Source organism: Symphodus melops (genome assembly GCF_947650265.1).
Source record: "Symphodus melops genome assembly, chromosome: 2".
Lineage (NCBI taxonomy): Eukaryota > Metazoa > Chordata > Actinopteri > Labriformes > Labridae > Symphodus > Symphodus melops.
Genome location: NC_136692.1, coordinates 26,052,108 through 26,079,817, shown reverse-complemented (window position 1 = coordinate 26,079,817; position 27,710 = coordinate 26,052,108). Strand labels below are relative to the sequence as shown.

Sequence of the window (27,710 nt, the reverse complement as noted above, 5' to 3'; positions counted from 1 at the left end):
TCATGAATTGAAAATAATTTGTCTTCTTGGTGATCCTGCAACAAAATAAGTTAGAGAGACAGAGAGTCAGTCCATGAGGACAGGTGTGAGGGCTTCGAGATCATCTGGATCATCTGAAACTTTTGTGATGGTCTGTCATTTCATATTACCCCGACTTCACAAAAAACTGTCTGAAGCCCTTCATCATCCAGAGTCTGCTGTTTCAAAACTGAGGTAAGAACACTTTTCACTGAGCGAATCAGGCGGGAAGCTGCTGGTGGGATTGAAGTTCCATTCCAAAGCTTTCTGAATGTTCTGCTCTGAACCATTGCCATTGACTTCATAGTTAAAAGAAGAAAGCTCACATGGGAACTTTCAGCAATTATGAGGAGGGAAAAAAAACAAACAACAAGTCTCAACTGTTGAGTGAAGAAATACACAGGAGGAGAAATGTTTATTTATCGTAAGTTTGAGCAAATACAAAAATTTTTGTCAATAAAAGTTCCAAGAATTCAAAACAGACATTGTATTTTTTTTTTTTTTTTTAGTAGTTCATTTGAGCAGCAGACAAAATAACACAGAACAGATTTACTCACAGGGAAATAAAAGAAACAGGGAGAAAATGCTCTCAAAAGGAGTAGGGTGAAGTTCCCAGAACTTATGTGACCCCTACCCCTGACTTATCAAACATGAAAGAGCAGTTTGTGACAATTAACTTGTGATAATTTAAATTATAAAGAAGAGAGGAACACAAAATTATTTACCATCAATTAATCCTTTGATAGGTCCTTAATAACACCTATTTTATCATTATGATCGTTCAAGTTTTTGAATGGGATATGTAAAAACATTTGGTATTTTTCTAATATTTAATCTCTCTACATAAAATACATCACCATGCACAGATGTACAGGATTTGTAAAGGTTAAGCCTGCCAAACTCAGTTTAAGTAATCAGTTTATTTATACCACTTGCTTACTTCACTATGAAGGCTACAGTTGACACATAACTCTTTCATTAGTTTAATAATAATTTACTGTCAAACTAAATGCATGGTCCAAGAGAAATGTAATTCAAAACATGATGAAAAAATATTTAGCATTATATATTATAAGAAATTCAAATCATGTCTGCACCCAAATGATCAAAGCGGAGAAGAAGAGCTTGGTAACATGTATTTTTTAATGGAATTATTTTTTGTTGTTTTTCTTCACAATCATTACAAAGGCCAGAGGAATCAGAGCAGACAGAGGAATGAGTTGAAGAAGAGTGTAAAAAGATTTGATTATAAAAGGTTCAGACATTTTTTTAAATAAATTTTCATGTCTTGTGCATAGAAGAATAGTCTTAGATAATATCACATCATGTGATGTGTTGGTGTAACCAGCTCACTTAGTTGATGTGTCCCCTAAAGATTAGGGAAGAGATAAAGCAAAACACAGACTTGTTACTTACACAGTTCCTTGTGTTGCAACATCATCCCTCAAACTAAATCATATTTTTACTCACAAGTAATTGGTCCAACGGTGACGCTGCCTGCGGCCTCAGAGCTGGAAACAGAGCGATATGTCCTCCTTTGACAGGACTACATGGTGGAGAGGACAGAAAGAGCAGATATTATCAATATTCATTGTTTTAAGCAGCAGTGATTATGGATGAATAACTCATTGATGAAGTGAACTGTTTGACTTACTGGGACACAGGGAAATCTCGTTCGGTCACACAGGCTGATGTTGCAGTGAAGATAAATGGGTCTATAATCATCCTCCATCAGGAAGAGCAGCGTAGAGAAACGAGCACGCAAAGACCTGCCGCTCTCAATCACAGACACCTGTCGGGCATCGGTGGGACACCTGGCAGAGCAGCTATGAACCGGATTAAAACCTTCAGTACTTTAGTGCATGCTAGACCCAGTAGAAAGAACCAAATGTGCCACCGAAGGGGCTGTTACATTCAAACGGTAAAACCGAACAAATGTGTGCGGCGATGACCAACTGGCGGCACGACAGATGTCATTGAAAGATACACCTTTAAACAAAGCCTATGATGTAGACATACCCCTGGTTGAATGTGCCCTCACGCCATGAGGAACCCTGCTGTTGTAGGCCAGGGAGCTAGCCTCCACAATCCAGTGAGAAAGCCGCTGTTTAGACAGAGCTTTATCCTTGGCTGGATTAGCACACTCTGCGTGTGGTCTATGTATATGCGTAGAGCACGCACAGGACACAGGGGAATGTATCCGCCTTTGCTCCTCAGACGCAAAAGGAGGGGGGCAAAAGCTCAATAGCTCAAAAACCATGGAACTATGGGCTGAAGGGATGACCTTAGGCATGTACGCCGCATTCGGGCGTAATGTAACCTTGGAACCATCTGAAGTGAACTGGGTACAAGAGGGATGCACTGATAAAGCATGAAGATCGGCCACCTGCTTCGCGGAGGTCAAAACGAGAAGTAGTGCTGTCTTGTATGAAAGAAATTTCACATCGACTGACTCAATAGGCTCAAATGGGGAACCACAGAGAGCATCCAGCACTAAAGTTAAATCCCATGAAGGGATGATAGATTTCACCACAGGCCTCAGCTGGTGAACTCCCTTCAAGAAACGCATGGCAAATGGGTGCGCACCTGGCGTGACTCCATTGAAGCCAACATGACAGGCAGATATAGCTGCCAAATAAACCTTAATAGTGGAAAAAGACAGTTACTTGACATTACTTTATCAAGACAAGTCAAAACTTCCACAATTGAACACTGAAATGGGAGTATATTTCGGTCCTGACACCATTGATCGAAGCCCGGCATTAATAGGCATAAAGGCTTCGAGTGGAAGATGCCCTAGCATTGGATTGTTGCCACCACACTTGGGGGCAGACCCTGAGCTATTAAGTTTGACCTTTCAACAGGTAGGCATGTAGCCGCCATAATTCCGGACGCGGATGAATCACTTCTCCGCCTGCTTGTGAGAGGAGGTCCCTGCGTAGAGGAAGCTGCCATGGCTCCGCTGCCAGCAGATTGATTATCTCGGCGTACCATGATTTCGCTGGCCACCGAGGGGCCACCAGAATCAGAGACAGACCCTGATGATGCACCCTCTCCAACACAGGCAGTATCATTTCCACTGGGGGAAAAGCATACAGAAGCATGCTGGGCCATGGGTGCGCCAGCGCATCCATTCCCAGAGGTGCAGAGTGGTCTGTTATGGAAAAAAACAGGGGGCAGTGGGCGTTCGCCCTGGAAGCAAAGAGGTCCACCTCTGCCCTGCCAAAGCGATTCCATATCTGAGCCACTACCAGAGGATGCAATCTCCACTCTCTCACAAGAGGGCCTCCTCTGGAGAGAAGGTCTGCTCCCAGGTTCAGGCGTCCTGGCACATGAGTAGCCCTCAGAGACAGAAAATGAACACTGCACCACAGCAACAGCGAGTGAGACAGTTTCATTAGGGGAAGTGACGGTGTCCCTCCCTGTTTGTTTATGTAGGAGACCACTGTTGTGTTGTCTGTCCTGATCAGAACATGTTGACCCGCTAGCACAGAGCGAAAGTACCTCAGGGCCAAGAAGGTCGCTAGCAGCTCTAGATAATTTATGTGAAGATTGCTTTGTACTGAGGTCCTCTCATCGATGCTCCGTCGCACAGAGCCCCCCATCCCATAAGGGATGCATCTGTGGACACCACCTTGCGAAAAGACACCCTTCCTATCGGGGAACACTGGCTTAGTAACCCGGGTTCCCTCCAAGGGTGAAGGGCTATCATGTAAGATGAAGTTACCCCACAACTCTCGATGCGGACACAGCTGGTGAGAGCGAGACCGGCGCTGAAATGCACGCATCTTTAACAGCCCAAGTGGCACTACAGCAATCATAGACGCCATCATGCCCAAAAGCTGCAGGATCAAACGGAAACGCAGTTTGTGTCCCAATTGAAATTGTGCGAGGCACCGGTGGAATGCGGCCACCCTGCTCTCCGGCAGACGCGCTTGGCCGGATAAAGAGCATATTTTCAGACCGAGGAAAGAAAACTGCTGACTCGGAGTCAGCGAGCTCTTTTTCATGTTCACTGAAAAACCCAGAGCTTGAATGTGTGACAGAACTAATGACAGATTCGCCACCGATTGTTCTCTTGCAGCTTGTTAGCTCTACTCGGTAGAGGTGTTCTTAGCAAGGTGAAGAGTGTAAGAACTGAGGGATGACTGTGATGACAGTATTGTATTTATGTGAGGCTCCGCTGGCACATGCGTCATCACAGATCATCTGCCTAAAAGGCGTGATTAGAGGTGTCTTTAGTTGTCGTTAGTTTAGTGATATCCCATTCTATGTGTTGTACCGAGTGAATCGACTGAAAGGGAACAATGAGATTACTCTAGGATTCGTTTAAATAGCTGACTGTCCAAAAAAACGTGTGTTCGGACCTGACTCAAACCCCACAACACTGCTTTCATTCACTGTGGTACCATCAGAGTCTTGGTTTAACATTGCTATGGCGATTAACACTTTGAAGTCCCTGACTTTTAGATCAAATCAGCACAACTATGTTTTTATTCTTCAAGCCTGTTTTGTTAGTTGCTAAGGTATTGAGCAACTACATTATATGTAAATGACAAAATTAAACAATTAAGAAATGAACTTGCAGTAGCCAGGATTCAACCTGTAGAGGGCAGTCACTATACACATTTCTAACAATATTTCAAATTGTAATACTTTGCACTCAAATGTGGAGATTTGAACTTGAATTGACCTACAACACTCATGAACAGATGTGTATAGCTGAACAAAGTGGTTTGGTGGTTTGTTACTTTTTAAAGTCATTACTTTAGGTATAAAACATAACACAAAATAAGTCACAAAACTTAACACCTTCTTTCTCTTTTTCTGGAAAAAGGTGTCTTTCCCTCTCTGGGTAGGTGGGGAGTCTTTGCCCCAGTTGGAGGAGTTGAAGTATCTTTTGTTCAGGAGTGGGGGGAGGATGGAGCGTGAGATGGACACACGGATCAGTGCAGTGTCCACAGTCATACAGTCGCTGTATCGGTCCGTCATGGTAAAGAAGAAGCTAAGCATAAAGCCGAAGCTCTGAATTTACCGGTCGATCTTCGTTCCTCCCCTCACCTATGGTCATGAGCTTTGGGTCATGACTGAAAGAACGAGATCCTGCATACAAGCAGCCAAAATGGGTTTCCTCCGTAGGGTGGCTGGGCGCACCCTGAGAGATAGAGTGAGGAGCTCGGTCACCAGGGAGGAGCTCAGAGTAAGAGCCGCTGCTCCTGCACATCGAGAGGTGACTCCTCTCGATGTGCAGGAGCAGCGGCATAATAATAAAAGCTGAGGTGGCTCAGGCATCTGTTCCGGATCCCCCCTGGACGTCTCCCTAGGGAGGTGATCCGGGCATGTCCCTAAAGGAAGAGGCCTCGGGGTGGACCCAGGACACGCTGGAGAGACTATGTTTCTTGGCTGGCTTGTGAACGCCTCGGGGTCCCACCGGAAGAGCTGGAGGAAATGTCTGGGGCGAGGGAAGTCTGGGCGTCTCTCCTTAGACTGCTGCCCCCACGACCCACCCCGGATAAGCGGCAGAAAATGGATGGATGGATGGAACTTAACATATTACAATAATTCTTGTTGTATCACAGTAACATATCGTTTTCTTTGCCTTATCTTTTTTAAATTGTAAATGTAGTGTACATTTTGGCACAAACAGAAAACCTCTCTTTTTGATGTGCAATGCAAAGGTGTAACAGGGCCCCCTGGTGGATTGTCTTTGTGCTGCATGTAACTAAAGGAACTCATTGAGGACGTGTGTATCAAAGATGATTCACCTGGTTATATACAGTAGGAAATGTAACATTTGATCTCAGGACAACGGTATTATCAGGTATTACTTAAACAGCTAACATGATAGATTCACTAGTAGTACATACCGTAAATTCCGGACTATAAACCGCTACTTTTTTCTCACACTTCGAGCACTGCGGCTTCTACTCCGGTGCGGCTAATGCATGGATTTTTTATGGGGGACAATGAGCTTCTGCCGCAAAAACATTTGACTTCGTCACGTCGGATCTTAATATCAGTCATTTTGCGCTTCATGCACGCACCCTCATGATGAAAAACACACAGAGAAATGCATATGATGCAGCTTTCAAGTTAAAGGCGATCGACCTGGCTGTCAAAGAAGCTAACAGAGCTGCTGCACGTTAAGATGACACTGACAGCGACAACAGAGACTGAGGAAGTGAGTAATGAAGTCATTCTGAGGCAGTGAATGGATGGACTTTTTCTTGTGAAATATATTACGGTCATCTTTTTCATCAGCCGTGTTACAGACACCGTCGGCTAGGCTTCGTATTGTAACGGTTCATGTTGTAAAGTCAGTAGTTGATAATGTGTTCATAATTCCGATTATGTGGAGAGTCAGTGAATGCACCAGCGAGAACGTGTTGAGTGGCTGTATGAGAGAACGCTGGGGGAGAGAGTTGGATTGTTACGGCAAGTTATGTGTTGCTCTCTGCTGTAAACGGCGTGGTCACGGCCGACAGTGATCGGGTTATTAAAAGTTATTATTTGAACGCTCTCGTTGTCCTTTAACGTCCGTACGGACGCTACAGTATTTGCGGATGTTACCGGTAGCCTACGTCTGTGTAAATAGCTCTTGTTATAGCGTGGACACCTGCGGCTTATAATCAAGTGCGGCTTATATATGTACAAATACATTTATTTACTTATTTTTAGCCGGTGCGGCTTATATCCAGGTGCGCTCAATAGTACGGAATTTACGGTAGTAACAATCAAAAACAGGGAGGCAACTTACGGCAGGACTGGTCTGATGGCCACATTCAGGCTGGTGTCTGTTTCCAGGGGATGCTGTTTCCTGAATTGCCCCCCGGGGACAAATAAAGTTTTTTTGAATTTGAATTTGAATACGCACAGGAGGTTGATTGAATTAGTGGAAAGTACATGAAAACTTTCATTTAAGTGCTGTGAGCAGCTGCATTACAAGCATTACCAGACTTTACACAGTGAGGGGAAACAAACTTCTCTACAGGAGGGAGAAGCTGGATTTGAAATGTTTTAAGATATTGAATTAATCTCTGCACAATTCAATTTAGTCTCCAACCAACCAAAAGCTAAGTTTAACTTGGAGAACAATAAAAGAAGACGGACAATAGAATAAATCACACAGGTCATAATTTATTATTTTTTTAGAGGTTTATTTTTGGCCTTTATTGATAGTGAAGGACAGTGGATAGAGTCGGAAACAGGGAGAGAGCGGGGGGAGACATGCGGGAGATGGGCCACAGGCCGGACGTGAGCCCGGGCCGCCCGCGCGAGGAGCGAGGCCTCGCTATATGGGGCGCGTGCGCTGCCGCTGCGCCACCGGCGCCCCAAGGTCATAATTTTTAATTTGTTCACATTACCAGCATGTATAAAATCAATATTAAAGAAAGTACAATAACCAAAAAATATGTTGAAATGAATTACTAAATAAAAAGCAACTAAATGTGTACCATCAGAATATTTCCACAGGCACCTTCCACAGCGTCTACGTCATACCACACCATGTTATTTTGCACTCTGGCCCAGGAGCAGTTGCGAGATGCCAAGTAGCCAGAGTATGGGTTCAAACCTGAGTTCAGGTCAGCCAAATCCAGCCCCATTTGAAGTTTATCAGGGTTGCAAAGGAGCTGGTAATCATGCAGTGCAGGGGCTGGAAATAATAGTATAATTGTACAAGAGAAGACATTAAAAATTATAATGCATATATATCCTGCAAAAACAAATGACAAACTGTAAACCATGAACACTTCACCATGAACACAGTTTTAAAACATTGAACAAAATCCACAAACTTTAAGTGTGTTACAAGCATAGATTTAGGTAGCCTGCCGCGAAACCGCTTTTTGCACGGCCTATTTTAAAAAAACACGGCCTTGAAATTATTGCACGGCTTGACCTAGGCCGTGCAAATATCTACATTTAATAGATGTGCTTACTACACAGGTTTCTATACGGTGCGCTAAATATCTGATTAGGCTACATTCTAATTCTGGCAAAGAACATGTTTGCCGAATACCGGTACTGAAAAGCTTAAACCCGATCCCGTTTACGTTTCTACAGCCACCCGTGTCCTATTTGGTAGACGGCGTGTCAGCCAGATGATGATAGCCGCTATGTAAATAGCGTCTTATGATAGCAGCTAACCGCTGACAGCTAACCGCTGTTGGGTCCAGCCAGGATGGCAAAGTTCAGGCTGTGTATGTTTGGAGAACTACAACAAAAGACTCTTTATCCCAGCATGCCTTGCAGGTACTCCCAGAATGCTTTGCCACACCTAACACAGAGGTGTGAAGTCTGGGAGGTATAAAGCCGGCCATGTCTCATTGTTCTGCCTCTTTCAAACGTCGCCTGCCGATGTCCGAAGATACCCAACTTTGTTCCTGTTTCCAGCACGCTGCTCTTTGTTTAAGTTTGGCGCGCAGCTAATCCAAAGGCCTTGAAGCACACCGACGTCCGAAATTCCGAGCTTAGATCATCCACTTGAACGCATCTCCCAAGCAGATCGTTTATTTCTCCCGTGTTAAAACGGTATAGAGAGAGATTGTAAGGATTACGTCTCGTTCCGTCCTTTAAAGAAAGGACACCCACGGAGATCACCTCGCTCGACGGAGGACACGACGGCCCTGCTCAACCCCTTTGGACACACACGCCGCCATCAGCTAACAACTGCAGGAAGGCCGCTCCAGGACCTCTTTTCTTCCTTTCATCAACCGTGGACGAAACGGTGACAAGTGAGGCTTAGCTAGGTCTGGGCAGTTAGATATAGAGAGTGTGTTTAATAACTGAGTTATTATGGTGAAACGGTGATAATATTTTGCTTGGTGTTTGACCGATGTGTCTTAGATTTTACTAGAGTAAAATCTCTTTTTGTTTCCTTTATTTGTGTCGCTGTGCCCCCTGTGTTTATCTGTGAGCTCCCGCGTCATAACCGGGCAATAGACTCATTATCAGAAAGACTAGTGTGAACGCTGTCTGATACAAATCCAGCCGCTGGCTTCTGATAAGTGGAAAGTTACTATGCTCTGAGTTGTGGTGAGCTCCAGTCCGAGATTGAGCTGTCGAGGTGCGTTGTTTTCTCTCGCTCTCTCGCCTTTACACACACACCTTTCGGTAGACACACACACATAGATCTGTGGCTTTCCAGACGCTGCTGAAACGTAGATCACGTTCTGTGTCCGCCATCACGTGACCACGCGTGGTCGCCGCCATTTTTGATCGCTGTCTGTCTCTGTCTGTCCCTCCCCCTCTCACTCTCACACACACACACACACACACACATACACACATGTGCCACGCTTGTTTGTTCTGTTTGTTACTTGTAGTTTGGCTTATGATGGTTGTTTGTTTGATTGAGTTTCATTGATTAACTTGATGTTGCTTTGTTAAATAAATTCTATTATATTTTACAAAGTCGTTGTTTGTGATCACTGTGAATTTGCTTTGTGACTTAGGCTGGGTGAAAGGGCTTTGTGTTCGGATTTCACACCTTCAATTAAATACAGATTATTAATTATTAATGATATTGGTATTTAATTAAATAATTTGAGACTGATATTGGTAATATTTTGGTTGTTCCCTGTTTACAGGGTGGTGCCCCGAGGTTTATTAAACGCAGTTTAATAACAATTATTGATTTAGATTAATAATTAAATAAACTTAATTATTAATTTATTTTGACAATCAAATTTTACTTCATAAAACCCAACATAGCAGTTGGTCAGGTATTCGCTCCTGAAAATTCCCAACATAATGATGCATCCCGTGTGAGGCCCTTAATAAACCAGCTTTGTTACATTGTTTGTTCACAGTGATCCAAACTTTTTAATCCTGAAGTGATTCTTCTAAGGAAATTCTCTTTTCTTTGGGAGATTACTTTTTGTTGTTTTTAAAGCAAAGCAAACATCAAGTTGTGTGTTAGTTGTGCTGCTGCGTGTTGACGAGTGAGTAGTTTAATAATTTTTGTGTGCTTATTGTTGTTGGAGACAACAAGTTAGCCATTTGCTCAGTCAGGAGTGTAACTTTAAAATTGTTACAGAGCCAGCTGCCTGAGAGGTGTGTCTTCCCCCAATCCTCAAAAGGACTTGAGGTGTGAATGTTCGCACCTAGCTGCCAGGACAGACTGCACTGATCCGGTTTAGAACCGTAGGTCAGAATTGCCTCCTGCTGACTTTTTATCTTGCAGCTTCACAAACAGTAATCCACTAAGGTATTCTGTTTTACCACATTAACATCAACATGGGTACCAAAACTTCTTGTGAGCCAGGAGCTAAGACTCCTTTTGGATCAGACCACCACACATCACCAAAAGAAACTGTTGCTGGTCTGACGCAGCTCTCCTTAGAGGGGATTGCCAACCTGATCAGCTATTTCATTAGCATTTGTAAGGACACCTTGAGAAAGGTAGGTGACCAGGCCAACCCCCGAGCCAAGATCACCCCCAACAAAGACAGAATGTCTGCGAAAGACATTCAGCAGTCAGGGACCAAGGCCCCCTGTGGATCACACAATCCACCCCCTCAGGTTGGAGTTGCAGGTTTAAACCACGTCCCTTTAAAGGTCAACAGTCTGAACTCCTCCACCCTCAGCACAGGCGAAGATAAATTAAATGAGTCGGTTGAGTATATGACTCATCGAACAGGGAAACCACAGTACACATCTTCGAATGTTCTCGGCCAACTTCTCCTCCCTTTTCAGCGCAAATCATATTTGCAGCAAAAGAGACACCAGGCACAGCTCGCCCAGGTGCAAGAAGATAACCAGATCCTAAAGGACGGCTTCAAAAGGATGCAGGACCGACTTAAGACCTTGCAAGGCCCTGCAGGAGGAGAATAAAATACTGCAAGAAAGCTGCAGGTTAGCCAGACGAATGAAAGAAAGTGTCATGGTACCCGGAATTCAGGAGGAGCAGGTACGCACCGCAGCCCCCACGCCAGCTGAGGAAGCCCTACACAAGGGATGGGATACTGAACCAGATCCCTGGAGGAAGGAGACAGACATGTTGGACGACCAGAGGACTTATGAGTCTTCAGACGACTCGGGCAACTCCCACCAGGCTGTAACTCATGGTCTATGGACCAGACAGAGTGTCAGTGCTTCAATGGAGACACTCCAGACAGAGGTCCAATCCCTGCAGGAAGAGAACAAATCTCTTCGTCAGCACCTACGAACTGCCAAGCAGAAGGTGTTAGACGCCTTTGAATTAATTAAGGGAGCACAGGTAAGCATAGAGCAAGCCACGTCGTCAGGATATGACTCTGATCGTGCACCAAGCCCCTTAGAAGATCAAACGCCCCTGCTGAAAAAGCTCAGTAGAAAACCGAGCAGCCAGGATAGTCTAATGACTGAACAAAGTCTTGTTCCCCCTGTTAATCCTGAACAGAAAGACTTTGACTGTAGAGCCCCTCCCTTTGAGAAAACGCTCCGGTACACTGACAGTTGTCACACTTTTTCACACCTTGACAGGTTTGAATCACCCCATGGGAAGGGGGGTGACTTCTCAGCCCCCACAGGCAGAGAGTACATCAGGCCCTCTGCTGCCACCTGCAGGTTCCCACCACAGGATACACAGCTGGGCAGTTATGGCACGTCGGATGGCTCCTATGGAAAGGGGGGTGACTTCTCAGCCCCCACAGGCAGAGAGTACATCAGGCCCTCTGCTGCCACCTGCAGGTTCCCACCACAGGATACACAGCTGGGCAGTTATGGCACGTCGGATGGCTCCTATGGAAAGGGGGGTGACTTCTCAGCCCCCACAGGCAGAGAGTACATCAGGCCCTCTGCTGCCACCTGCAGGTTCCCACCACAGGATACACAGCTGAGCAGTTATGACACGTCTGATGACTCGGATGGCTCCTATTCACCCAGATATCCAATAATGCGCACAAAGCTCATTGATTCTCTGGTGGATGATGCGACCCGCTTTGATCCAGATAATACAGACTTTAAAATAGTCGATTATCTTAGAGAGATCAACCTGCTCCTCCGTGAAATCCCTGATGCATCCACCTGTGAAAAACTCAGGCTGATCTGGAAGACAACTTCCAGCAGTGTTCATGACTTCATCAGTACCCTCCGGCCCAGGATTAGAGAAAAGTACTCTGCACTCTGCAATGTTTTGTGCGAGGAATACTCCACCTTCGTTTACCCTGCAGAGAAACTTGTTGGTGCTTTCAAAGTCCTCCACCAGGAACATGAAGCCCCCAGAAAGTACTACCAGCGCCTAAGGTCAGCATACTTTCAGGGACATAGGGCTCCAGGTATGGACGAGGATGGAACTCTCAAGTCCATCTTCGTGTACAACCTGCATAGCAGTGTGCGGCCAACTGTTGAGCTGCACTACCGAACTCATCAGCCGAGTATGCAAGAGGTCAAGGAGTTAGCACAGGCAGTGTGGGAGACACGCATACGCCCTGAGCCTGAAAGTCACAGAGGTGGCGTAGCACTTGAAGGCAACAAATTGCCTCGTGCTATGAAGAAGTCCAAGAGACCACGTCACCGGCAGAGAAGACGACAGAGCCAGGGGGGTGAAGGGTTGAGCCAGCCATAGGGTAGGTTCCAGCCTGAGGAGTCAATCACTGACAGACCTGAACGGAACTCTCGGGATGGCCGAAGCCTAAGACAGAAGGGTAGGTATAACCAGAGTTCCCAAGAGGAACTCTCGGGATGGCCGAAGCCTAAGTCAGAAGGGTAGGTATAACCAGAGTTCCCAAGAGCTTCATAAGGAAGCAGGTCTCGGCAGTGAAATGACTAGCACAATTCCGAGGGGGGTGATAGCTGGGGTAAGACAGTGTCAGGCCTCCAGCCCTTACAAAGAACCAGGTTCTGACTCCACTTTGGGGAGGGGGGAGTAGCTCCCATTTCAAAATCCAGTAACTCTACTCACGCTTTTGTTGTTGTTGTTTTGTTTTGTTTTGTGGCCTCACACCCATAGTGAGACTCTACATGTACATGTACATTACGCACTGACATGCCACAAACACACACAGGCTTTCTCCTGCCCAGTCAAGGAGTTAGCCCACACATCTACACATGAAACCCTTCTCTTTCTTTCTTCCTCTTGTTTGTTTGTTTCATGTGTTTTGTCCAAGAATGCACCTTGAGCAGCAATGCTTCGCTAATGTCTGATTATGTTTTGATGTTTAGCGCTAGACATAGTTAGACAGTCTGCCCAGACTTTGCCTCAATGTCTGCCCAGACCAAATGCCTCTTGAATTTATGGACTGTTTGCCAAATTAACTTTTGTACAAGTATCTCCAAAGCACGTGGACTGGTGGCCCATAGTGCCCTGAAGACCATGACCTGCATCCCGCTCTTCAGGCCAGGGGGGATGTTGGGTCCAGCCAGGATGGCAAAGTTCAGGCTGTGTATGTTTGGAGAACTACAACAAAAGACTCTTTATCCCAGCATGCCTTGCAGGTACTCCCAGAATGCTTTGCCACACCTAACACAGAGGTGTGAAGTCTGGGAGGTATAAAGCCGGCCATGTCTCATTGTTCTGCCTCTTTCAAACGTCGCCTGCCGATGTCCGAAGATACCCAACTTTGTTCCTGTTTCCAGCACGCTGCTCTTTGTTTAAGTTTGGCGCGCAGCTAATCCAAAGGCCTTGAAGCACACCGACGTCCGAAATTCCGAGCTTAGATCATCCACTTGAACGCATCTCCCAAGCAGATCGTTTATTTCTCCCGTGTTAAAACGGTATAGAGAGAGATTGTAAGGATTACGTCTCGTTCCGTCCTTTAAAGAAAGGACACCCACGGAGATCACCTCGCTCGACGGAGGACACGACGGCCCTGCTCAACCCCTTTGGACACACACGCCGCCATCAGCTAACAACTGCAGGAAGGCCGCTCCAGGACCTCTTTTCTTCCTTTCATCAACCGTGGACGAAACGGTGACAAGTGAGGCTTAGCTAGGTCTGGGCAGTTAGATATAGAGAGTGTGTTTAATAACTGAGTTATTATGGTGAAACGGTGATAATATTTTGCTTGGTGTTTGACCGATGTGTCTTAGATTTTACTAGAGTAAAATCTCTTTTTGTTTCCTTTATTTGTGTCGCTGTGCCCCCTGTGTTTATCTGTGAGCTCCCGCGTCATAACCGGGCAATAGACTCATTATCAGAAAGACTAGTGTGAACGCTGTCTGATACAAATCCAGCCGCTGGCTTCTGATAAGTGGAAAGTTACTATGCTCTGAGTTGTGGTGAGCTCCAGTCCGAGATTGAGCTGTCGAGGTGCGTTGTTTTCTCTCGCTCTCTCGCCTTTACACACACACCTTTCGGTAGACACACACACATAGATCTGTGGCTTTCCAGACGCTGCTGAAACGTAGATCACGTTCTGTGTCCGCCATCACGTGACCACGCGTGGTCGCCGCCATTTTTGATCGCTGTCTGTCTCTGTCTGTCCCTCCCCCTCTCACTCTCACACACACACACACACACACACATACACACATGTGCCACGCTTGTTTGTTCTGTTTGTTACTTGTAGTTTGGCTTATGATGGTTGTTTGTTTGATTGAGTTTCATTGATTAACTTGATGTTGCTTTGTTAAATAAATTCTATTATATTTTACAAAGTCGTTGTTTGTGATCACTGTGAATTTGCTTTGTGACTTAGGCTGGGTGAAAGGGCTTTGTGTTCGGATTTCACACCTTCAATTAAATACAGATTATTAATTATTAATGATATTGGTATTTAATTAAATAATTTGAGACTGATATTGGTAATATTTTGGTTGTTCCCTGTTTACAGGGTGGTGCCCCGAGGTTTATTAAACGCAGTTTAATAACAATTATTGATTTAGATTAATAATTAAATAAACTTAATTATTAATTTATTTTGACAATCAAATTTTACTTCATAAAACCCAACATAGCAGTTGGTCAGGTATTCGCTCCTGAAAATTCCCAACACCGCTAACTAATAAATTCAACAAAGGAGAAAAACGCTACACAAACAAAACCAACGAAAAAGACATCCAGTAGTTCATCCACTTTGTCATTGGCATGTGACTGTTTATTACAAGAACTCAATCAAGCTTTGTTTCAGAGAAGGCTGTGAGCGGCGAGGACAAATACAGACGTAAACAATCAGCTGTGTGTTACAGTCAATGGTTTAAACACGGCAGAGTTTTGTTTACCGACGTAACACGGGAAGTGACGATTTTTTCAACCAATCAACGGACTGCAGTGTTTAGCTCCACCTTTTCGGGTCAGCGCCACATTCGAATATGCTGACAGATGATTGACTTATCAAGGTCTAGGGATCTATTATTACTGGATGACACATGTAATATTATGAATTTATTTGTTTGTTGTTTAAAGAAAGTGCAGAGAGAAGCAGTGGGCCAACAAAGGGGTTAGACAACATGAACCAAGTGAGTCAAATGATGAAGGGGTGTGTCAGGGCAGGGGCTGTACAGTAAATCAACATTATCAAGCTTGGGAAAACTAAAACGTGAAAACTAAAATGTGTAACAATGCATCTTATTAAACAGAATGCACAATTTAGAGACTTATTCAGTTTTCTTCAAAACCAGTGTGTTAGGGAGCACATAACCTCCGCTCCGCCGTGCCGCGCCACCGTGAGTGACACTGAAAAAAATTTGCACCCCCTGTATTTTTTTTTGCACCCCCTGTTTTCCCATTTCTGCCTAAATCACTGGTTACAAGCAAAAATATTTGGCATTTCCTTTAAAAAGAGTAAACATTTACCTTCACAGATGACACTGGCATCTTCAAAATGAATACTGTTGTGGACCCAGAGCCCTGGATGTCTTCACTTTGCTATTGACGATTCGTTGCCAAAACAACCAACATCATCCAACCAGATGGGTCCACTGCCCTGTCCAAAATAGGCAACTGATGGTGCTGACAGAGCCCTGCCACAGCCCATCTGTCTGCACACCACCTGAGCATTAAGTAGGTTCCAGAAATCATCACACACCGTCCCCCACTGTCCACGGTGGAAGATCTCCACTCTGCCAGAGCAGGAGTGGTTCCCTCCGTTCACCAGGCGGACCTCACCCTCAACTGCTGAGCTGTTGTCGGGTGTTGTGGTGGAGGGGATGTCAGCTGTCACCTGAGCGGTGGTGATGTTCTCAGGTCTTGGATCAGGTGTGGTGGGTACAACTGTGCTGTTGGATTGTGGTTGATCTAAAAGAGAGATTCTACATGAGATCATGAAATTCTACTACACAAGAAACATAAAAGCTCATCTGAAAACTTTCTCCTCTGGCAAAACTGAATTATGGCCATTTCAGCCTTGTCAATGTCCTCCACTGTAAGATCTCCCAGGACAGCTGCGCCTTTAAATGACCAGAGTCTGTCCTTCAGAAATGCCTCCACTTTGACCCCTCTGGATGCTGCGTCTGCTGGATTTGAAGCTGTATCCACATACCTCCACTGTGTGGTCTGAGATGATTTCAGTATCTCTGAAACACAATTGGTGTTCAGGTGGTATAGGCGCTGTTCCACCACTTTCCTGTTATTTGGCATGCTGATGTTTGGATTTTTCACAGGCAGGGCGACCTGGTAGTGACCGTTGATGTGTTTGGCACAAAATCATTGTGACCATGTCCATGAATCTCAAGTCTTCTCTGGATAGACCTACTTGTTCCTCCATAGCAGATTCTGGAAAGTCCATCTTAAATTGCTGTTGCCAAAGTTCATCCTAATTTAGAATGGACACACGGTTCACAGTTACTGGTTGCTCAGAGTAATTGGCCTCTCCACCATTTCCTGTCAGTGGTCCATTTACTGTCCAGCCCAGCACTGTCCTTATCGCGTAGGGTCCATTCTGCTCACTGCGGATTACTTCCAGCGGTTCCATGGCTTGTGGGACATTTGTTCCAATCAGCAACTCAATTCCAGCCTCAATCTTTGGTAAGGAGAGATGTTTTGAATATGGCCACATTGTAAGATCCTTATTTGTAGGTATGTTTGCTTTGTGGACTGGCATTGACAACTGTGTGTACGCTTTTGACAATTCAATGAAGGTGTCATCTTCAAGTGCTGCCACCTCCAGCACGATGTAGGTACTGACCACCTTCTCCTGCCCCATGGTCCCGAGAAGTATGTTGGCTCTTTTTCCAGACAAATTGAGCTTCTGCTTCAAACTCTCAGTACAGAACACTGCAGTACTTCCCTGGTCCAAAAAGGCATACGTGAGAATGACCTTGTTGCCCTTCTTCGCCTTTACTTGGACCGGCACAATAGGAAGCTTGCAATCCATCTCACCAGCCCCTTTAAGCCCACTAGAAACTAAGGTGCCGTCCACTAACATCTGGATGCTTCTCTCAGCCGGTTCTGCAGTTGTCATACTGTCCTTATGGAGCACAGTTGGGTGTTTTTGGCCACACTTCGAGCAGGAAATACTCTACGCTGCCTGTGTCCTATACACAGGCAGCGAAAACAAGCACAATGTTCCTTCAGGAAGTCAATTTTCTCCTTGTGTGCCATTTTTTCCAACCGCGCACACACATCCAATGTGTGTCCTCCAGTGCAGCAGGGACAGATCTTGGCTGCTGGTTTTATATTCTCTGCTTTGTTCACAGGTTGGGCTGTTCTCTCCACACGATTCACTGTGGTAGCGAAGCTGGTTCCTCTAATGCTGGAGCGAGGAAGAGGTTTGTGTTTCATTTGTTTGGTTGATGTAGCAGTGTCCTGAATGTTTCTAAACACAGGGTCTGTCAAGATTTTCACATTTTTTCCAATAAAGTTGGTAATGTCCATAAACCTTGCTCTTCTGTTGTATCTTTCCTGCAGGTCGCATGTATGGCACCTCCAGCGGTCTCGGAGTTTGTAGGGCAGTGTTTAGATGATCTCCAATATGTTGGTGGGAGTGTCCAAATCATTCAAATACTGTACATCCTCCATAGCGTTGCAGCATCCGCGCAGAAAGAGGCTGTACTCCTGGAGGGCTATCACATCCTCTGTTTTAATAGTGGGCCATGACAGAGCTCTCTCCATGTATGCTGCTGCTCATTGGCATAGTGCTCATTCAATAGAGCCTTTGCCTTTATATATCCTCTGTCTGACTCAATGTGCTGACAGCTCCACACCAGCTCTTTTGCATGCCCTTTGGTGAATTGTTCAAGGAAGTAGAGTCTGTTACAGTTGTTATTGGTGTTTTGCTCGACTCCATTTTCAAAAGCTTTAATAAACGAATGGTATTTGAGTGGGTTACCATAGAAAATGGGAATTTCCCTTTTTGGGAGTGCTGAGAGGCATTGTTGTTGCATTAGGAGTGTTGTAATCTCTTTTTGTTTCCTCATGATGTCCAGCACACTGTCATTTTGTGATGAGTCAGTTTGTGTAACATTGGTCACAGGATCTTCAGGAGTGGCTAAATAACATTGGACCATGTAAGTAGGACTTGAGGGATGTTTTATGTCAGGTAAGTAAGTGAGTTTAGGCTTCACAGCTGGCTGTGTGGTTTAAATTGCATTGGGTTTTAGTTTAACTGGCAGTGATGGCACAAATTCAGTGGCATTGACATCAAGTTGTTGTTTTGAGTGTGTTCTTTCGTAGTATGAACTCATCCCATCTGAAACCTTTGACTTTCTTTAAATGCCAACACTGCTTTGTGATGTTATAACACAATTTCATTCTCCAGTGAAAGTTGTTCTCTTCTTTTGCGTAACTTTAATTCCTCTTCATCCAATGCATGTTTTTCCATTAATGCCTTTTGTTTTGCTGCCAAAATTGCAAGATTTGTTTCAGTTTTCAAGCGAGCAGATGAGCGCGAAGATGAAGAATGATGTGAGCATGACCTCTTGGTTGCATTTGAGATGCTGTCACAGGGCTGAAGTTCATCCTGGGGGTCTTGTGTAGTGGGAACAGGTACTGGAGGGTCAGCAGCAGGTGAATCCTTGCCTTTGTCGACAGGAGCTTGTTCTACATGGTTTGTTTCCTTTGGTGGTTGTTCAGAAGTATTTGTCTGAATTGGTAATTTATTTGAGTTTTCATGTAGACTTTCCTGTATCCATTTTTCCACTTGTTCTTTGAATGCATCACTGTAATCCATAATGCCAGAAAACCACTCTTGTTTTTTCTCTTCATTATCAGGAAGTAGTGGCAGTAATTAATTGTGCAAGTCGGTGGCATTTTTACATAGAGCATTCAAGTTGTTCAGTTGTGAGTGGATTTCAGTTGCGTTTTCATTTTTTATTAACGGCACTTTTGCGCTCATGCTGGAGCCGTTCGATTTTATTATCCAGTGCTTTGGCCGTCAGTTTGATTTCTCTTTTTTTATTTTCCATGTCTGAACTTTCAGCAGCAGCGTTTATTTCACTCGTTTCCATTTGATTGTATTTTGTGTGGTGCAACAAAATCACAGTTCATCAAGAGCGCATCCATCCATAGACATTGCATTTCAATTTATTGACAGAGCAGATTCGATCCAAACATTCCAAAAAGCAATAGGCCTTTAGACAACACCAACCGCCACGTCTTTATGCCACAAAGTCCAGACATCACAAAGTCCCGACATCACAATCAAATAAAGCACGGAGAAGTTGTGCCACCAGCCATGTGGTGGGTACAGAGCTGGACTCACTGGTGACAGTGGTAGAGAGGAGGTCTCTGGATAAAATGCTCTCCATCATGGACAACACACACCACCCTCTGCACAGCACCTTCACCGGGCAGAGGAGCATGTTCAGCGAAAGACTGCTGTCACAGTCGTGCTCCACGGACAGACTCAAGAACTCTTTCGTCCCCCTGGCAATAAGACTGTATAACACTTCACTGTCACGGCAGGGAAGAAGCGCACGGTGATCCCTGGACTCTTTTTTCACTTTTTTCTCACTCCTCACCTGCACTGCTGACCTCAGAGTCAGCCCCCAGTTGGACACTGTAATGCATATTGATAGTCACTTTACTGAGCACTGGTCACTTCAAAGATAATCACCCTAATCATGTCTGGTTTCATCCTACTGTTGTGTTATGCTACATCTGTAAGGGTTGACATGATCACCCTAATTAGGTCAAGTTTCACTCTATTGTCTTCAACACTTAATGCTAATCTGCCCCTCAATAGTTGGGTACTTAACGATAATCACCCTAACCACTCCTGGTTTCACCATATTGTCCAGGACACTTAATGCAAATCACTGCTCCTTTAAGTTGGTGAGCCAATTTACATTCCTGCATTGACTGTTTAATGATTGTACTCACACCTCTGGCTTAAGCTCAAACGCCTCTGTACATGCACATGTAACTAGTTTCTAAAGGTCAGCACTTTGTTTCTAAGGTTCCTTAACTGTTTACAGGTCTCTTTTAACCAACACATGTTTTTCTCTCCTCACAGGTTATGTACATTATGCTATATTAGTTTTAAGTCTAACTGCTAATGCTAACTGCACATGTTTAACATATAATTATGTTTATTCTTAGTCACATAGGGGCTGCTATATCTTGTTTGGGGGATTATTGTATACAGAGGGGAGGGGGGACAGCGGGTGTGTATTGTAACTAATGTCTTGTGTCCTGCCTGTCTGTATACTGCTACTGGATGCCTTGAATTTCCCTCGGGATCAATAAAGTATCTATCTATCTATCTATCTATCTATCTATCTATCTATCTATCTATCTATCTATCTATCTATCTATGCGCCAATGCAACCAGCGTAACATCCATTTAATACATTGTCCTCATTTGACAAAATGCATTCCAATCCAAGCGGATTCCTTAATCCACAAAGAAACAGGTGCAAGCCTACCTTTTCCCAGTTGAATGGATAGCGTGGTGTGGCACTTAGCTGTGGCTCCTTTGTTCACAGGCTAGTCGTTGCCTGATGACTTTGTTCTTTGGCGCTCGTGCGCGGCTTGATGATTTGCATTAAACGCCCTTTTTGTTGACAAAATGTTGCGGCTTCTAAAATCAAACCTTTTTTGGCCGCTGAGAGTCTGAGGTTGGGTCCTCAGGTTTCCAAATTTGTGACGCGCCAGGAGGTTATTATGATAGATAACGCTGAGATCCAGATGCGTTTGGTGCATTTATTATGAACAAACACAGAGCTACCAGAGCGTAAAAGGATGGATAAACGTAAAAAGGTAATGAATGAATGAATAGCGCTAGCGTAGCGTGGCGTGGCATGGCGGTCAACAAAAATTATGGCTACTATCCAACCCTGACTCTCTCATCTGTGTGACAGGTGAGTGTGCACCTTTACATACACACACTTGCACACGCCTACTCTAACGTGAGTCACCGCCTCTGCAACACACACACACACACACACACACACACACACACACACACACACAAACACCGTGCAACTCATCCCCAACCTATATGTCTCCTACAACCATCTATATGTGAACAGTGTGATATCTTAATGTATTCTGGTGATACAGTTGTTTTTATTGGTAAAAATGCATAGGAAGTTTAACTTAATAAGGAAATGCTCAAGGTTACATCCTGGCTTCACTAAAATTGTCTGGAATAAGATGTGTCAAAAATAGTCTGTGTTGTGAAAAATGTTAATGTTAAATGATTATTAACACACCTCGTAAGAAAAACAGGGCACCACCTGGCTAACCAGGAACAACTATATTAATTACGGAATTAATAAAGTTATTAATTATGAAATTTTGATAAAGTCATTAATTATGAATTAAATCAATCTCATATCTGAATTATGAATTCTGGACCAATCGACAACCAGGAATCATTACGAAGAAGCTTCTGAATTTATATGTAAAATTTAATGAAAAAATAGAACAATAACAGGATAATGACATGAATGGAAATGCGTTATGACGTGGAACAAAAATACAGTGACTAATATACTCGATGAAGGTGAACACCAGAAATGATAAATGATATTATGACGACTTGAGTATGGTATTGTGGTTTAACGTTTGTCTGATAAACGGGTTAATTTAGTTCGGAACGAAAAGGATGGATGAACGATGAAAAAAACTGAAAGAAAGGCGAGGATAAACTGAACTCTGGGAAGTTTAAAAGAACATCATACGACAACGACCCTTTTCTTGCACATGTGTGACACCAGCTGTTAAATGCGTCTTACTTTGATCATAGAATCAACGAATCCGCCTTAGGGGTACTGGAGATTAAGGATGTGTTCTGAAGTTTCGTCCTCAGCTTCCACGGTCCAAGAACTGCTTTGACAATTCAGGTCGGAGTCTGCTCTACTGACAACTGGGTCGCGTCTTGAATGTCCGGCCTTATTTAAAACGTATCGCACTACACCATACTCAAAATTTAATCAAACTCTTATACTGAGATAACAATGCATTGTAAGGACCTTTTAATAAAACTAAACATTAACTATTATTGAATCCCATCTTTTACGTGGAACGTCAGTTTGTTCTCTAACACACAACGACACATGACATCAACATATAGATGGAATTTTTAGAAGATAAAAAAAAAGAATAGCATTTGGATATATACTTTCTAATGGTTATCAAAAAAATGCAATTTTAATTGTTCTCGCAGAATAAACCATGCGACGTGCTTAAGGTACCTTCTACGTTTCAACCTCTGGGGGGCAGTAGTGCTCCATGTACGTTTTAAACAAGAGTCGGGACAATTTGATTTAATTATATCTTTGCGATACCTCGTCGTATCTGCATTCTGATTGGATGAAAATGTTAGTCTCAATGTCCTGAGAAAGTTTATCCACCTGAAAATTCAAATAAACATTCGTTAGTGTACAAACGAAACATAGAAATCTTCTTCTCTTTGTTCAACAGATGTCATAAAATCCATTCGGTACATTCCAGAGGAGGTCAGAGGAGTCCTGATTGTCATGTAAATCACGTATCCCCAGACATAGATGTTTACCTAGCTGTCTCTGGTCTCCTTCAGAGCTGTAGGAGAAAAATGGTTTCTGATTAGAGATACGTATTGAAGTTCTTTGAAGATGTTTCTCTGCGCCTGGTGAACTCCCCAAGGAGTTCAGTTTGGCGTCAGAGTCGTTAACTTGGAATGTGTTGGAGAGAGTGTGAATCGAGAGAAGGGGGAGAAAAAGAAGGAGAGAGAGACCCTCCGATGAATCTGTAGATATATTTCACAACATCTGCATGTTTTTCACTAAAGGCCACAGAGTGGATATTCAACAGGCCATTTTTATCTCAGGAAAAGCTGACAAATTGTGCCAGAACACTAATGCTTGGAAGTTCAGATTGACTCATACATTGGCTTATGAAACCATATCCAAAAAGTCTGTAGAAAAGGTAAGTTGGGCAAACTTTTATTTTTAATCAGAAAAGCCTTATCATCTGATGCAGCTTAATGCTTCCACCATATGACCTAGTGTCTATTGTGTTGATCAAATACACATTCTCCAGCCCTGAAACCTCCTGGAATCATGATATAAACAAGCACTTAAAACTTTAGACAAAAAAAACATTCAGTTATCGTTATTGTCATATGTTAAAGAAGAACAGTCTGTTTACCTGATCAGAAACAAAAATGTCTTGCTAATTGATAGGATTCTTCAGCTTTAGCTCCCCCTATTCTGTCTGGTTTTATTACCTCAAAAAGTACCACCAGAGGTTCAGCTAGGAGGGACTGCACCATCCCACTCAGGAAAACCACATTCAGCCAGGATGTCTTTTCCTTCACAGTATCCCATCAGTGGAATTTATAATTCAATTCATTTCAGAGTCAGCACCCGATCAAACATTTAAATATAGTTTAAAAAATGGCTCATTGAGAATCAACAATGTCAACACTGATGGTGCACCTGCACTTGGTAACTTTAACTGAATCATGTTGGAGATTATTCGTTGTTGTTACTCAAAGTGTATTGTATATTTCTATATATGTGTTTCTTTGGTGTTTTCTTTCTATAGTAATGAATGTATGTTCATGAGTTACATCATTCTATGAGACCAATGAAAATCTGGCAAAGGATCTGATGATGAAAATGAGCCTTTCGGCCAATTTAGCTACATTGAAATCCTTCTGAATGTTAATGAATGTACACTGTCCCTTTCAAAAATACAAATGAAATAAATAGCCTCTGTCAAGTCCTTACACATCTTCAGTCTACATTGTTATCAATATTCATGAGCTAATGATCTCTTTCTTTATTAAACACGTCAGTCATCGTCTTAAAGTTGGACATCAATCTTGATCCTTATATTTAAAATATTATGACTTTTACTGCACTTTGAACTTACAGTGCTACAAAACAACATCTATTGTATGTGATCAGTGTTTGACTTTATTTATAAGAACACTTCAATAAACACACAGGAGAAGAAGAATTGGAGTTTAAAAAGAGTAAACATTTACCTTCACAGATGACACCAGCATCTTCATTGTGTCCACAGTTGTGGGATCCAAACCCATTGTGCCTGCACTCGCCAAGCTTTGATTCGCTGCCTGTGCACGAGACATCATCCATCCAGATGGGTCCACTGCCCTGTCCAAAATAGGCAACTGATGGTGCTGACAGAGCCCTGCCACAGCCCATCTGTCTGCACACCACCTGAGCATCAACCAGGCCCCAGCTATCATCACACACTGTCCCCCACTGTCCACGGTGGAAGATCTCCACTCTGCCAGAGCAGGAGTGGTTCCCTCCGTTCGTCAGGCGGACCTCACCCTCAACTGCTGAGCTGTTGTCGGGTGTTGTGGTGGAGGTGATGTCAGCTGTCACCTGAGCGGTGGTGATGATCTCAGGTTCTGGATCAGGTGTGGTGGGTGCAACTGTGCTGTTGGATTGTGGTGAAGCTAAAAAAGAGATTCTCCGTGAGATCATGAAATTCTACTACACAAACTACTCAACTTCAATTTTTCCGTAGAGTCTATCAACCTTATCAAATCACACTGGGCCCTATCCTATTCTGCATGTACATTATTGATCTACCATCTATATGTGAACAGTGTGATATCTTAATGTATGCTGGTGATACAGTTGTTTTTATTCATGGTAGAAATGCATAGGAAGTTTAATTTAATAAGGAAATGCTCATGGTTACATCCTGACTTCACTAAAATTGTCTGGAATTAGATGTGTCAAAAATAGTCTGCATGTTTTTCACTAAAGGCCACAGAGTGGATATTAAACAGGCCATTCTTATCTCAGGAAAAGCTGACAAATTGTGCCAGAACACTAATGCTTGGAAGTTCAGATTGACTCATACATTGGCTTATGTAACCATATCCAAAAAGTCTGTAGAAAAGGTAAGTTGGCCAAATGTTTATTTTTATCAGAAAAGCCTTCTCATCTGATGCAGCTTAATGCTTCCACCATATGACCTAGTGTCTATTGTGTTGATCAAATACACATTCTCCAGCCCTGAAACCTCCTGGAATCATGATATAAACAAGCACTTAAAACTTTAGACAAAAAAACTTTCAGTTATCATTATTGCCATATCTTAAAGAAGAACAGTCTGTTTACCTGATCAGAAACAAAAATGTCTTGCTAATTGATAGGATTCTTCAGCTTTAGCTCCCGCTCCTCTGTCTGGTTTTATTACCTCAAAAAGTACCACCAGAGGTGCAGCTATGAGGAATTGCACCATCCCACTCAGGAAAACCACATTCAGCCAGGATGTCTTTTCCTTCACAGTATCCCATCAGTGGAATTTATAATTCAATTCATTTCAGAGTCAGCACCCGATCAATCATTTAAATATAGTTTAAAAAATGGCTCATTGAGAATCAACAATGTCAACACTGATGCTGCACCTGCTCTTGTTTACTTTAACTGAATCATGTCGGAGATTATTCGTTGTTGTTACTCAAAGTGTATTGTATATTTCTATATATGTGCTTCTTTCTTTGTTTTCTTTCTATAGTAATGAATGTATGTTCATGAGTTACATCATTCTATGAGGCCAATGAAAATCTGGCAAAGGATCTGATGATGAAAATGAGCCTTTCGGCCAATTTAGCTACATTGAAATCCTTCTGAATGTTAATGAATGTACACACTGTCCCTTTCAAAAATACAAATGAAATTAAGAGTCTCTGTCAAGTCCTTACACATCTTCAGTCTACATTGTTATCAATATTCATGAGCTAATGATCTCTTTCTTTATTAAACACGTCAGTCATCGTCTTATAGTTGGACATTAATCTTGATCCTTATATTTAAAATATTCTAACTTTTACTGCACTTTGAACTTACAGTGCTACAAAACAACATCTATTGTATGTGATCAGTGTTTGATTTCATTTATAAGAACACTTCAATAAACACATAGGAGAAGAAGAATTGGAGTTTAAAAAGAGTAAACATTTACCTTCACAGATGACACTGGCATCTTCAACATGCTGACAGTCGTGGACCCCGAGCCCTGGATGTCTGCACTCTGTTAGTGATGTTTCGCTGCCGGAACAACCAACATCATCCAACCAGATGGGTCCACTGCCCTGTCCAAAAGCTGCATTTTGTAATGCTGAACGAGCAGAGCCACAGTCCATCTGTCTACACACCACGTTAGCGTCCCTGAGGTCCCATGAATCATCACACACGGTCCCCCACCGACCACCATGGTAGACCTCCACTCTGCCAGAGCAGCGGTCATTAGAGTTGACCAGCCTGACTGGTGCAGCAGCTGACAGAAAACATAAAGCATAATGTTGATGATGTGAGACACAAGACTGAGAGGCTTCAAAAGATGAGATGTTTTAAAATATCCTATATAACAGTTTCTTGCATCATTACAAGTGTAAAGATCATTTTCTATATTTGTCCAATAGGCGACTGACAAATAAAAAACCCTCTTCAACATCCTAAAGACAATGATATATCTAAAAACTACATACTTTACCAATCTATTTCAGAAAGACTATGACTCCTGAAGGTTGAAGAGCTTGTTGATAAGAGTTGCATCAAAATCATATTTTACATTTCTCCATCAGGTTGTTGATTACTTAACTCTTCTTTGCTGAATATAACGTCATAACAAGCTTCTGACAGATGATAACAATTATATTTACCTTCACAGATGACACCAGCATCTTCATTGTGTCCACAGTTGTGGGATCCAAACCCATTGTGCCTGCACTCGCCAAGCTTTGATTCGCTGCCTGTGCACGAGACATCATCCATCCAGATGGGTCCACTGCCCTGTCCAAAATAGGCAACTGATGGTGCTGACAGAGCCCTGCCACAGCCCATCTGTCTGCACACCACCTGAGCATCAACCAGGCCCCAGCTATCATCACACACTGTCCCCCACTGTCCACGGTGGAAGATCTCCACTCTGCCAGAGCAGGAGTGGTTCCCTCCGTTCGTCAGGCGGACCTCACCCTCAACTGCTGAGCTGTTGTCGGGTGTTGTGGTGGAGGTGATGTCAGCTGTCACCTGAGCGGTGGTGATGATCTCAGGTTCTGGATCAGGTGTGGTGGGTGCAACTGTGCTGTTGGATTGTGGTGAAGCTAAAAAAGAGATTCTCCGTGAGATCATGAAATTCTACTACACAAACTACTCAACTTCAATTTTTCCGTAGAGTCTATCAACCTTATCAAATCACACTGGGCCCTATCCTATTCTGCATGTACATTATTGATCTACCATCTATATGTGAACAGTGTGATATCTTAATGTATGCTGGTGATACAGTTGTTTTTATTCATGGTAGAAATGCATAGGAAGTTTAATTTAATAAGGAAATGCTCATGGTTACATCCTGACTTCACTAAAATTGTCTGGAATTAGATGTGTCAAAAATAGTCTGCATGTTTTTCACT

At 43.4% G+C, this 27,710-nt stretch overlaps 1 protein-coding gene and 1 long non-coding RNA gene across 2 annotated transcripts; both read right to left on the bottom strand.

Moving 5' to 3' along the window:
- Positions 1-1,279: 1,279 nt before the first annotated feature.
- LOC306820022 lies at positions 1,280-1,748 on the bottom strand. The gene is made up of 3 exons (XR_013778629.1): positions 1,673-1,748; positions 1,489-1,564; positions 1,280-1,387 (listed from the first exon to the last, which is right to left on the bottom strand). It is a non-coding gene; the product is annotated as an uncharacterized lncRNA (long non-coding RNA).
- A 5,800-nt stretch (positions 1,749-7,548) lies between these two features.
- Positions 7,549-27,426, bottom strand: LOC306820341 (scavenger receptor cysteine-rich domain-containing protein DMBT1-like; the record flags this gene model as incomplete). The annotated part of the gene is made up of 4 exons (XM_079338160.1): positions 7,549-7,672; positions 15,737-16,177; positions 26,258-26,572; positions 26,958-27,426. 3 exons carry the CDS (start codon positions 27,424-27,426, stop codon positions 15,801-15,803), a joined length of 1,161 nt encoding a protein of 386 aa, XP_079194286.1. The 3' UTR covers positions 7,549-7,672; positions 15,737-15,800.
- Between the last annotated feature and the right edge of the window lie 284 nt (positions 27,427-27,710).